At 41.5% G+C, this 13,872-nt stretch overlaps 1 protein-coding gene and 1 long non-coding RNA gene across 2 annotated transcripts; both read left to right on the top strand.

Annotated features, from left to right (window-relative positions):
- Positions 1-208: 208 nt before the first annotated feature.
- LOC125713034 (uncharacterized) lies at positions 209-9,843 on the top strand. The gene is made up of 5 exons (XR_007383448.1): positions 209-338; positions 1,908-2,032; positions 7,496-7,555; positions 7,847-7,989; positions 8,176-9,843. It is a non-coding gene; the product is annotated as an uncharacterized LOC125713034 (long non-coding RNA).
- A 166-nt stretch (positions 9,844-10,009) lies between these two features.
- On the top strand, positions 10,010-13,046 carry LOC125713026 (uncharacterized). The gene is made up of 5 exons (XM_048983801.1): positions 10,010-10,553; positions 10,695-10,849; positions 10,980-11,033; positions 11,125-11,256; positions 12,322-13,046. The coding sequence occupies exons 1-5, from the start codon at positions 10,523-10,525 to the stop codon at positions 12,520-12,522; spliced, it is 573 nt and encodes a 190-aa protein (XP_048839758.1). The 5' UTR covers positions 10,010-10,522; the 3' UTR covers positions 12,523-13,046.
- Positions 13,047-13,872: the final 826 nt, after the last annotated feature.

Below are 13,872 nucleotides of genomic sequence, written 5' to 3'. Positions count from 1 at the left end.
AGCAGATATACAAACGTCATGTATGTGACTAAATTCTTAAGCCAATAAGGGCAAAGTTGTGTCGTCATGAAGACGGATCCAGTTTGTGCAGCCGGTTAAGAGGTGCAGCGTGATCTGTCTTGCTCTCGCGAGGTTTTTGTACGACGTGACATGGTGACATAATGCAGCGGATGATAAAAATCTAACCACAATGCATTGCGTCAAGACCAGAATGTATTGCTTTAAGCCAGCGCTGTATGTGGGTACATGAAGTGGAAAGCACCCAATAACAAACATAACATTAAAAAAAAAATCTACAAACTAGTGGGAATATAAAATAAATGTGTCTGGGCAAATTGGTAAGTTAAATTAAATCGTTTTAAGCAGTGTTAAGCAGTGTGTGGTTTTAAACACGAGTAGCATGTACCGTGTTGACGGCGCATGAACGTATCTTGGCAGCACATGTAAAACTTAGATTTGCAAGCGGGATGTGAAACAGCATTTAGGTGTTTAAAACAGCAATAGAGTGCGTGTTTGTTCACGCAGTTACAATGTTTGGTTGTTATTTCTGTGGAACATCAGTGCAAACCCTTAGGGAACATGTTTTACATGTCAAACTTCACCGTAATGAACCACGATGCGTGTTCAAGTGTGGCGCTACAGATACGTTTCGTTCATATGGGGCATTTAAGGCTCATTTTTACCGTAAACATAACACAGATTCATATATTAATACTACAAATGCCCTTACGGTGTTTACGTGTAATATGTCTATGTGCCAGCGCCATTGTCGCGATGTCAGATCACTAACAGCTCACTTAAAGGAACATATAGCCGAAGGACGTGTTGTGACATGTCCGGTGACAGGACGCGACCATACGTTCACTGTAAGGTCGTCGTTTACAGCCTACATGTCCAGGAAACACAGACAATGTTCTGTGGACAGTATAAGAGCTCTTTATAAGGAGACAGTTTCTCAGTTTCTTGAAACTGAACCGTTAGTTACAGGCCCTACAGAGAGATTTAGTGAGACTGATGAAGGTGAAGTCCATCTTACAGAAAATTTCAGTGACCTTTTTCTTAAAAATATTTCTCTTTTCTACTTGAAATTACATGGGCAGTTTCTTCTGCCAGCATCAACTATACAAAATATTATTGAAGAGATGCTAAGCATATATGAACTAGGACAGACATATACTTTGAATAAATTAAGTGCATTCCTGAAAAGTGACTTAACTGAATTAACAGATGAGGTTATTGGTAGTATATGTGATGTTGTGAAGGAATCTGACCTTTTCACCATTAGTCATGAAGGACCAATGAGAACCAATTTTTCAAGAACTAGGACTTTTAAACAGATGTTTAGATACACAGAACCTGTAAAGTTGTACTTAGGAAGGGATGAAACAAGGTCACAGAGGTTTGCCTACTATGTTCCATTGAAAGACACTTTGAGACATTTACTGGAGTCAGACTTATGGCAGAATTGTGCTGCACAGGGTACATACGTACCATACACTGATGTTCTTTGTGATGTCAGTGATGGTCAGGTATATAAAAACAATGAGTTCTTTTCTCAAAACCCATCATGTCTAAAACTAATTTTATATCAAGATTCTTTTGAGGCGGTGAACCCATTAGGTTCAGCAAAAAGCAGCACAAAGTAGTAGCTGTATATTTGTCTCTGGCTAATTTACCACCTCATATAAGATCAAGTACAGACCACATGTCACTTGTAATGCTGTGTCAAGAAAAAGACTTCAAACACTTTGGCCATGACAAAAGTTTGAAGACCTGGAAGACAATGGAATAACGGTGGCAGAGGAAAAAGTTAAAGGGACTGTTTTGTGCATTGCAGGGGACAATTTGGGGTCTCATAATATCGGTGGATTTACAGAAAATTTGAGTTTTTCTGAATATTTCTGCAGGTATTGCCGGACAACCCGAACAGATTTTCAAACAGATCCAAATGCATGTGGACCTCAGCGCACTCGTGAGCACTACAAATCTGCAGTAGACATTTTACAGTCTGAGAAACAACAAAACGTTGAAGGTATAATATCTGAGTCCATTTTTAATTCATTGAATTACTTCGATGTTTGTATGCCTGGCCTGCCACCTTGTTTAGGCCATAACATTTTTGAGGGTATCCTTTCCTATGATTTAGCCCTTTACCTGAAGTACTTCATCAAGCAGAAAAAGTGGTTCACTTATTCAATTCTGAATAGACGCATTAAAAAATTTAAGTACAGTGGCTCTGATGCGTTGAGTAAGCCATGTGCAGTAAACTCCAATGGAGTAAAGCTTTCTGGTCAGGCTGTTCAGAACTGGAATTTTCTAAGACTTCTTCCTGTGATCATGTGTGACAAGGTGAAAGAGCCCACAGATGATGTTTGGCAGTTGACCCTTCAGCTAAAAGACATTGTGGAGCTGATTTGTGCACAGAAAATTTCATTGCCAGAGGTTGCATACCTTGACGTTCTTATCCAAGAATATCTTGCTTGTAGATTTTCTCTCTTTCCAGGACATAGGTTAAAGCCTAAGCATCACTACTTGCAACACTACCCTGCACTGATTTTAAAGTTTGGTCCTTTGATCAGGTTGTGGACAATGCGATTTGAAAGTAAATAAGGCACCAGGGCAACAACAGTCAGAACAGCATCCATTTCACAGCTAGTTTTAAAAATTGCTTTAACGCAGAGTGATTGCAGGAAATAAGTGAACTGCTTAATATTAATTAAATTATCAAAATGTGCTAATAATAGACATATTTGTCAGTCAGACATTGTGCTTTTTAATGAGCAGAAGGGATACATTAAATCACGATTATATTGTCCTTACTGTATATATTTAAAAAATTTTCCCCTCAATGATATAAATATTTTCCCCCCTGACACATAATCAGTGTAAGCACACAAACACGTTGGCCGGTTATCCTATTCATTCAGTTCCACGGACAGTGACCTGTGTTACTGTACTGTGACATCTGGTTCCTTCATTGGCTCTGAATATATTTCTATAAATGACTAAATGGCTCTGTTGTAGAAATTTCCAGCCAGAGACTTGGTTCTTATATAACGAGAAGATTTTATTTTTACTCGGACTGAGAAGCTAGAGAAAATCAGCTCTGCATGTGATCTCCCCTTTACTGCTCAAGCAGAGCACACACACATCAGCAAGTCCATACAAACAACTTCTCAGGACAGTTATAGGGCCTTCAGGAAGAGTCAGACTGCAGTGCCATTCAGAGATACCATTGTCTAAGACTTGCACTAAAACATTCTATGCACTTGGGCATATTTAAACAAAGTAGTATGGCACCTGTGTCAAAATCCATCCCTGCCTTGTCCTGTTCACATGTCACTGGCCATCCTATTCTCTCCTCTGTCTTGTACCCCTTAGCCCGTAGTGTGTTTGCCTGCTCATAGGGCCACCATGTGGCTTAACGGGCCAAGTGGTTGGCCACCGTTCCTGACTCCCCTTTTGGTTGTGGGTTTTGAGGATATCAGAGGGTCTGTGTTTTCATGATTGTCCCCCAGGCCACCATGCAGCTCAGCCCTTGATTCCAACTACAGTAGAAATCAGGTGGTTCTCAGTCTACTAGGACTGTATAACAGGATTCTCCACCCATTCTACCTTTACTCCTTCAGCCGCATACATGAGTCAGACCTATAGGTTATTCAAATGTCGTCCTGCCAAATTTACTGGACAGGAAGTGGACACTGCAAATGAATCTGAATACTCCAATACCTACATCTTCACAAGTTACATTACGGGGTTTGGTACAGTAAATGGTTGTGAGGTGGGATTTCTTCTTGATGTCTGTTTGTAGCCCGTCCACTAGCAGCGGCTGCTGTATTTATCACACCAAGTAGGGAACGTATATTGCTAAATTTTCCTTAGTTCAATTACGCTTGACTAAGCTAATTAAGCCGGCTATGTTGTTTACATTCAGAAGGATGCCGCCATATTGGGTTATACACAGATGCCACGATAGCTCGCACTCACATTCCCTCTTCATTATTTTTCTAAATACACTCTATCCTGCCTTGTCTCCTGCAACAAGATCTCACTCCCTGTATCAAGTAAAGTCTTTCTAATGATTGAGCAGATTTCTGTTTCTCTCTTAACCATGGACATCCAAAGTAAGATGAAGCAAAATGTTAGGAAATTTGATAACACATGGTTACTCTTTTGGTAACAGTGACTTTGGTTTTATTTGGATAGATGTAAACCACATAATATGGTCTTAACCTTGTTAATCTGTCCTAAAAACAAACTTTTGTGTTACGGGAGAAAAGTGCACAGCTGCTCAGATCAACCCCAGCTAATCAGCGCATATGGGAATCTTTTCAAAATACCATGTGAGTCTTATGCAATTTACCCAAGTAATATAAGCTCTTTAGATGACGCTCAAATAATCAATTCCCATCAACTTAGTGTCAGAACACAAACTCGGTGGCAAAAAAGTGAAGCATAACAGACTAAGTTGTGAAAATGAAATCTGCATGTGATGAAAGGGCATGTGACTGTATCACGATGATTATAATATCAGATCAAACGGAGTTGGCGGTATGGCCACACTGCTGGTCCCATGTCAGTAGGGTATAGCACACCCCTGGGCCCGGATACCACTAGGATGTCACTGGTGTACCACTGTGCTGTCAGAGTGTGGTGTGTCACTCCACAGCGTTGGCAGGATTGCTCTTCTCCCTGCGGCGCCACCATACGCACACAACAGTCATCTGTGGTACTGCAGAACTGAGATGTATCGCTGAACATGGTAGGACGCCAGTCGTCATCAGTCCATGCCTCCCAGTGACTACACCACTCCAAATGCAACCGTTTCTGTGCTATTGTGAACGGCAGCCTATGCATGGGACGGTGAACCCGTAGTCCAGCTGATGCCAGTCATCGCGACACGATGATATAGGGTGTTGTAGAGAGTCCAGTAGCTGTGTCCATATATCAGGCGCAGGTGTCATGGGGATCTGTGATACTTGGAGCACAATCCGACGATCCTTCCTTGGCGTGGTCTGTCTTGGATGAACAGAAACTTCACGATGTGTGTGGGTACCCTCACGTGCCCATTGGTTTCAATATCAGGCCACTGTGATATCCGCATGGCCCACATGCAATTGCAGCATATGACCACCTGGCTTCATGTAAACCTGCAATGCAACCCTATCAAACTCCGTCAAGTGCCGTTAACCCTGTCTAATGTGACTACGAGGCATCCTGTGTCTGGTGATTAAACATGCCAACTCCTTGCAATTTGAATCATTTACATATCTGTCGCTGGTCTGCACATGTACCAAATTACATCTTTAATCGGATAGTTACTTCTGGGTTCTCAACTTTTTTTTTCATAATACCCCTTAAGTGTATATGCCCTTCACTGATGAGAAATTCATCAACATCTAAGTCCTACATTCATGTACAATGCATATTAAATGAATATTTTGTCACTATTAGTTTTGATGTATCATTCTTTGAATGCACTCAATTGAATCATGGACATTGGTTCCAAATGGGGAAAAAAAAAGAATATTCTGAAAAGGAAACATCCTTCTTCGGTTGATACATTCACTTTGTGTTCTGAGAGTTTTTCCCTTGTGTGCCTTGTACAGTATGTCTAGTGTATTTTTGGTGTGAATGTGGCCATAATCATAAAAGGAAAAAAACACTGACTTGTAGTGAACATGTAAAACCGCAACATGCAGTGTCATATATAACTGAAATAAGAAATACTGGATTGCCTGAGTTGCATGCCTGTGTGTTTTTTTATATGGGCAACATGGTTCCCTGAGATGCCTCAGTGTTGCTCACCACCATCTCTAACACGCAGCCTCACAAACCATCTTAAAACTACTGAAAGAAATAATTAATTGGCTACACTGCAGCTCCACTGTTTTCTTTGGCACCCCTGCATGTTCTGCATTGTGTGGGGAAAAAAGCTGAAGGCTGAGGAATGTTACATAACACAGCTAGAATGCAAAAACTCTCTCTGGTGTAATTCACTGCGTAAAACCAATGGTCCTAAGTGTGGTGTCTTCTTCATAACACTCCCTGACGTTTGTATCTGTGACCATGAGATAGGGTGGTCTGCTTTTCTTCCTTCTTTGACTAGTGTTCCTCCTTTTCCTCCCCAGTCCTGGTTGGAGGGTCAGGCAGCATCACCTTGTTTTAATAGACTCAAGTGCCATTTATCTTGAAATTAGGCTCAAGTGCAGAAAATGTTCTAGCAGAAGTCTTTGACAATCTCTGAATTACACAGAAATCTGACTTCTTCTGAAGCTGTGAAATTGTTCATCTGTATTTGCTGCATTGGTACTTGTTGATGTGCGTGTGCCCTGCTTAAGCAGTAAAGGGGAGATGACATGCAGAGCTAGTTTTCTGTAGTTTATTTTCTTTGTCTGAATAAAAATATTCTCTTCATATAGGAACCCAGTCTCTGGTTGGAAATTTCTACAAAAGAACCATTTAGGTATTTCTAGAAAAATATTTAGAGCCAATGAAGGTACCTGATGTCATAGTAACACAGGTCACTGTCCGTGGTGCTGAATTCTCTACTTGATGGGCTGGTGCTGAATGAATAGGCCAGGTGTCTGTGTGCTTCCACTGACTGGCACCCAGACATATAATGACTTTTAACAATGAAGGGGGAAAAGTCCAGACAAGAAATTAGGTAACAATAATTAGTAATCATAGTTCTCATTTATCATGATGTAAATTTCAAAAACCTTTTCTGACTATTAATCTGCACGTTGCAATAATTTAATATTACCTAACTTGCTGTAACGTAAAGTGAAAAACAAGTTTTAAAACTAGCTGTGAAATTTTTGATGCTGTTGACCTGAATGTTGTTGCCGGAGCCTTAGGATACGTCTCTACACATAAGTGAGGGGATGGATGCACTATTCTATGGAGGCTTCTGAAGAGAATAATTATCCCAAATTTAAATTGAGAGAGATGATTAATTCCTTTTTAATGCAGTCTGCATTAAGAGCCCCAGTTCTGCCGTTGATCTTTTGCATGGATGCTATCATGTATTAGTTTACTCTATGAAATTTAGTTTGAATTTTGATCACATGTCAAACTAAAGCATTTTGGACTGGATTCCTGAGTTCTTTTTAACGCTGTTAAGTTACATTTTTATTTCAGCATAATTACAAGATCCTGCAGGGAAGAAATAAGTCAGTTACTTAATAAATGACTATAAAGTAGTTGCTGCAGTATATATTCCATAAATTTACTGAACTGGAGTTTTATGCATCCTTACAAAGTAATAACTGTAAGTGTTCTTTAAGTATGAAAGAGTTTAGGACATTGTCACCTGCAGTGGACGGCCACGTGTCCCCATAATTATAACTTTAGATTATATTTCTGCATGACTGAGTATTCACTGAGTACCTGGTAGTGTTGGATGATATTCACGTCTCATATTTACCATTTATATCAGTCTTCAAAGTGTGTGGATTATTAAGGTTGGTCTTGGTTGTTTTCTTCCCTGGAGAAACAGAAGTTTAATGCCATGATGCCACAGCAGCTCGCCGTTCCTGTCAGTACGGTGGAGGTAAGAGTTTGAAACATTCATCACGCCTGGATATGGGACTCAGCTTTTATTCTTCCATAATACCCCCTAAGTACCTCACTGTACTCAATCTCAGTACTGTTTGGTAGTAAATTAGTTATTGTCACTGACTTCCACAGATTATGGCAATTAAATGGCAAACATGATGCAGACATATAAATACAGTGGGCTGTTTGCAGTAAGTTGGGCTTAGGGTTAGTAATGGGGCTTTTTCCACTGACTTCTGCTTCTGTGCCCTTTCTTCACACTGCTGTTCAACTGTCCTCTTTATAGGAGGGAGGAGCAGCGCAAATGCAGCCGACAGATATAAAGCCATGTGCTGGCAGCAGACGCTTCGCACCCCTTAATAGCATATCTGTTGCTGGTAAGACTGTCTGTGCTGCCGGGCATCTCAGTAACCAGGTGAAACTCCGCAGGTAAGGACAGGACAATGTTGTGTTGTTTTCCAGGGAGTTTCCTGTGTGTAAAGCCAGTTTTGGGGTCAATGTGGAGCCTGGTCCAGTCATGAGCTGGGGAGACGTGACCAAGGACTCATTCACAGGCTGCACTGTTACTCTTGTGTCTTTTCATTCAAAACTCTTTCTTTTTTTATTTCCCCACAGTGTCCATCATCTTGAGCAGCACCGGCTGTCATTTAGCACGAAAGATGCCTGTTCAGTTTTCCATCTGAACAAGGGCCCTCTGGACCCAGGTGTGCACTACATGAGCACTTTGTTCCTGACTCCTTATCAGCGTTTACATTTACACTCTCAGCCAGTCTTTAATCTGCAAAGTTCCACTTGGTGAGATTTATACAGACAGGAGTAAAGAGGATCTTTTCATTTTTCCCAAATTCCCACTGAGTCTGTATTTTCACCTCTTGAATGCTGGGATTTGTAGGCCCAGCTCTTCACCATGTATAACAACATCACCCTCAACGCTAGAGAAACCAAGGAGCTGATCCTGGACTTTCGCAAACGGGTGACTCCCCAAAGTCCTATCTACATCGCAGAGGATGCTGTAGAGGCTTCAACAGCTTCCAGTTCCTCGGGCACACAGCTTCTGGCGGTCAAAGGCATCGTCTTCAGGTGCTGCCTCAGAAAAGCAAGCAGCACCTTGAGAGACTCTAGCCACCCAGCACTGTCACTTTTCACCTTCCATCCATCCATCTGCACAAGCATTTCCAGATTTAGAGACAAGTTTCCTCCCCATTGCTGTTAACCAGCCAGTGACGCTGACATTTCCTCACACTGCCACTGTTACCTCATTCTGTACCGTTGCTGTCTATGCTGGTGCCATTACTTTAATTTTATTTATATAGTATTATCACTGGTTATACTGTTGAGGTGCAACTACAGACAATTTTTCTTTGAATTAATCTAGCGACTATTTTCCCAAGCTGTTGATTCATCAAAACTATTATTTTTCCTCCAGAAAATCAGATTGACCGTTTAAGTTAATATTATTTTAAGAACAACACAAACTACGTCATTGCGGGGTTTTAGATAATGGACACTATACAGATATTTTTTTCGCCCACCATTCAATAAGCAGATAAGTAACTTGTCTAAAATATTTAGATTTGTATTGTGATGCCCAAAAGTTAGTAATCTGTATAAAATCAGTGTATCTTTGTTTTTTAAATTTGGTTCTGTAAATCAATGTAGAATAAGCCCAGATTTTAACCTAAAAATTTTCCTCAAATGTTTATTCAGTGGAGATAAGTACAACCTCTACAGATAGGCCTACACCCGTTTTGGCAGTGTCTCCGGATCCCATGACAAATAATGCCTTCAGTACATCCTCCTCAACCCACACTGAAAGCAGAAGTGCTATGGGCTTTGCAAACGGTTTGCGGACATCACTCCTATACGTCCAATGATGACATTCACACCGTCTCCAGGGCGATGTTCCCTGACTCGCAGGGTCACTTGTGGTAGGGATAAAACCGCTTTTCTTGCGCGATTTGGACTCGCTCCATATATTAAAAGGGAGCTTCGTTGTTGTCATGCCCGGCTCGTCCGCTCCTCCTGTGTGCCACGCCCCCTGATTACCCACGTGTTTTCTCCCGATTGTACCCAGCTGTATCCAGTTCATTTGCTCAGTCCTGTCTATTTCAGTCCGTGTCTTACCTGAGTCCTTCGTCCGTCATTGATGTTTGTGAGAGTCAATGCCTGTTTCCCGTCCTGCTCCCAATAAACCCCCGTTTTCCCCGTATCCCGCTTGCCTGCCTGCTCCTTGCCCGCACGATCGCCGCTCTGCCCGCGATCGCTGACGATCTCCCGTGACATTTGTCATGTTTGACGTAAGTATGAACAGGACCATCAAAAGAAAACAACTGGATGTGCATGTCAGGTATTGGGTAAATGGCGAGAATGGCTCTCGAGTGCAGTCCTGGTATCTGGGATCACAGTACATGAGCCACTACACCGCTGAAGACTTACTGGAGAAGTTTAAGGTAAGCCATTCAATAACATTTAAACTCATTAACGAACCCATGATTTTTAAATATCCATGGTTTATCTTTCCATGTGTTTAAATGGGAGAACCATATTTATTGGTAAGCATATTTTAAAGATTTTATTGCTGCTTCATGGCTTTTGCTGCAAAAAAATAGTTCATTGAGGAAATAGAATGTTTAAGTGTTGTGTGGCAACATGTACAGCTGGTCCTGCATCACTCTGTCGGGGCTTATTCCACGAGAATGACCGCCTCACTGAACATTATCCCTTACATAAGATTGTTTCATTAGCAAGTCTTCTGTACTAGTGTATGCTTATGTCCTTGCACTCCTTATGTTGCGTGAACTTAATATATGAAAACTATTTGACTGCAATATCTCAGTATAGTGCTATAAATATCTAACTGTTTTTACAATTTTTTTTTCTCCAGTAATTTCAGGAGTGTACAAAGGAGCTCAATGTAAAACATTTGCTCTCCTTGTCGGTGGATGGACCTGCGGTCATTTGGATGTTCGCAGAGCTCTTGCAAAAAGACCATGGTGAGCAATTTGCTGGGACCCAGTTAATTGTAGGAAGCTGTGGCCTGCATACCCTTCACAACTCATTCAAGATTGGTTTTGAAGTGTGGATGGTGGAGAAAGTTCTCAAAGCCCTACATTTTCTTTTCCAATCTGCACCAGCCAGAAGAGAGGACTTCACAGCTGCAACATCATCCTCAAGATTCCTTCTACCTTTCTGTGGGCAACGGTGGCTCGAACATTTGCCAGCTGTCAAACGAGCATTGGAAGTCTGGCCCTCTGTTGTGAAATATGTGGACCTTGTGAAGTCAGAAAAGGTGAAAAACCCAGGGACATCTTCTTTTGACTGCATTTCTGAAGCCCGAATGGATCCCCTTCTTCTGGCCAAACTGCATTTTTTTCATGGCCCTATCACAAGCATTTCAACCATTTCTTGCTAAATACCAGACAGGTGTTCCCATGATGCCCTTCCTTTGGAAGGACTTGGCAGAATTGATCCAGGTAAATATTCACCACCACAGTAACAACAGCAATAAATGAACATACAAAGACGCACATGTGAACTTAACTCTAATTTTAATTTTATTTTCAGACTCTCCTTCAGCGCTTCATCAAACGAGATCCCCTGCCTCTCACTCCATATAAGCTGGTCAGACTTGATGTCAGTGATCAAAAACTCTGGCTCAGTCCAAAGGAGGTGGATATAGGAATGGCTGTCATCAAGGTGGGACTTCTGTGAATTCACTGGTATCTTTACATACAAATGTATCAAACAATTGTGAAGTAAAAAATATGTGAATAACATGGAGTTTGAGCTGGTTTGACATGTACAGCTGAGGAAGTGTTAACCTTGGGCTGAGTGTGCAGAAAGATTCTGGAAATTTGACAAACCATCTTTTTGTCAGAGACAGTCAGTAGCCAAAGGCAGTGGAAGTGACCTTGGTGTCCTTCAGATAAAAAAAACTGCCAGATTGTGCTCTCAAAAATGTGCAAAAAGGCCTTGGATAAATGCCCTCTGAAGTACTCGATTGTACATGAGATGACGTGCTTGGACCCAAACAAAATGCACACCAGCCAGATAACTGCCAGCAGAAAAGGAGAAATCTCATGCAGAAGTTTGCGCAGGAGAATCGGTTGGCAGGCAGGATATCTGCTGGTAAATCATAGGAATTAGAATAGGATAGTTCAGAATATTATTGTTAAATTATGCTTTTCTTTTTTCACATCTAACTGAATCAGGGACGGATTACAAACCGGACCAGCGGGGCCGCTGCCCAGGGGCCCTTGGGGTGCAGGGGGCCCGTGGGCCCCAAGCCCAAAACAATTTGCAATGCTTATCAACAATGTATTTTCGTTTGTCTATTTTAGAGGGCCTACATTCTTTGATCCTCTGCCTACAAGGTCCCCTGACCCTATAGGGAGGGTGTTTGGCTGCCAAGGGCCCTTGACTTGTGGTGGTTGTGGTGGTGGTGCAGGTGGTGGTGGTGGGGGGGGGCCTCGCGAACGTTTTACCCAGGGGCCACACAACCCATAATCCGTCCCTGAACCGTATAGTGTTAACACGTAGATTTTAGCAGTATTTAGAAGACCGTCTCTTGGTGTTTGAAAAGAAGCATCAGCTCAGTTAACATATTTTCTTTGATGAGCCTAGAGATATCTCAAGATTAAATTAAAATGATTGCACATTTATGGTATCATAGGAAAATTGGGTTATAAATCACTTTCCTATTCTACATGTGATTCTGTGTATTGACATTGTTGATCTGCATCTAATCTACTCTAATTACAGGTGATGCAATATCCCAGCAGTCTGATAATCACCTGCACAATGAGGCAAAAGGCTTGGATTTTATATCCTTCATTCCTTCAGCACCATCCAAAGTTGATGTCTTTTTCCATCAAAAAGTTAGTGGGCCTTATCCTGACCTCTGGATGTTCTGCAAGAACTTGCTGCTACTGTCCTATGGGCAAGCCGAAGTGGAACGAATAGAGGTGGAGACCTGCAACTTATCAGAGGAAACAGTTGTTGCACAGAGGCTTATATGCGACCATGTCAGAGCGTGTGGGGGAGCAACCAAAGCGCCTCTGACCAAAGGTGAAAGATGAGCAAAAAGCAAAAAAGAAAACTTGAGGAACTCAAGAGGAAGAGAGTCTCACTGGAAAGTGTATGTGAGAGTTTACAAAAGGATGCTGAGCACATGGCAGAGGAAGCAGAGAGTGCTGCTGGAACCAAAAGGGCAACATTACTTACCAAGTCCAATACTCTGAGGCGACGAGCGAAGGAGGAGAAAGAGCAGTTTGTGGTCTTAAAGGTAGATACTGAAGAGTGGGCTACTGCACTGCGACTCCTAACACATCAAGAGTGAATCGGTGGAAACAAAAATATTTAGGTTCTTTGCATTTTTGGAGTATTTTACTTTCTGTGCTTGTTTGTACATTGTTCACAGCCACAATATTTTATAATTACAAGGTAGTTTTATGTTAGAGCTCTTGCTCCAATAAATATGTGCCTTGTAATTAACTAAATTCTAGGCTATTCAGTTTTTTTTGCCGTCGTGATGGTCGTGGGCTGTGAAAAATGCCTTCTTGTTAGGGGTACCGCTGGGGCCAGCCGGGCGTATGTCGTGGCTTCAGTGAGTACTTATGTTTGTCATGCTGCCTGTGTACTTTATAGCGGCACAACATATTTCTGCAAATTGCATGCGTCAAATTGTCCGTCTCTCTTAAAAAATATGAAGTGTCACCAAAATTTTAGACAGGGGGAATCAATCTCAATGAAAAATATTCGTCAAGTATTGTTGGTAACGTTTCTAAATAATAAAGACATACTAATAATTATGTATTAATAAATCGGATGAACGATGCATCCCAAATTGTATCCGCCGCGCACTTCTTAATCAGGGCAATCGCATCGTGGATGTTTCTGCAGACGCCCAAAAAGACTTACTTAAGAAAACTGTTGCATGATAATTTGTACCATTTTCAAGGGTGGGGGGCGTGCAGTAGATGCCCCCTTTATTTTTGTGCTTCTGCCGTTCAAACCGAGCAGCACTGAGTTTGTCACGGCACCTGACGCCAAATCTACTGCTTAGCTGCTACAGACAGAACTATCTTCAAATCACCACTAGGGGGTGTCAATGCTGCAGCTTCGTTCTATGGTTGATCTTTTTCAAATACAGTTTTTTTTCTCTCTCTCCACATAATCAACTTAACTGATTAGCGTTCTTTCATAGTAATGGTTTTTAATCCGTGTTAATCTTCTGAACAATGACTAGTAAAGGTTCTATGAGGTTATCCTACTTACTATGGATTTAAAGTTTTTTTATCAAGGTGTTAAAAC

The sequence above is a fragment of the Brienomyrus brachyistius genome, chromosome 18 (genome assembly GCF_023856365.1).
Source record: "Brienomyrus brachyistius isolate T26 chromosome 18, BBRACH_0.4, whole genome shotgun sequence".
NCBI classification, from domain to species: domain Eukaryota; kingdom Metazoa; phylum Chordata; class Actinopteri; order Osteoglossiformes; family Mormyridae; genus Brienomyrus; species Brienomyrus brachyistius.
This window is presented reverse-complemented; position numbering and strand designations above follow the sequence as displayed.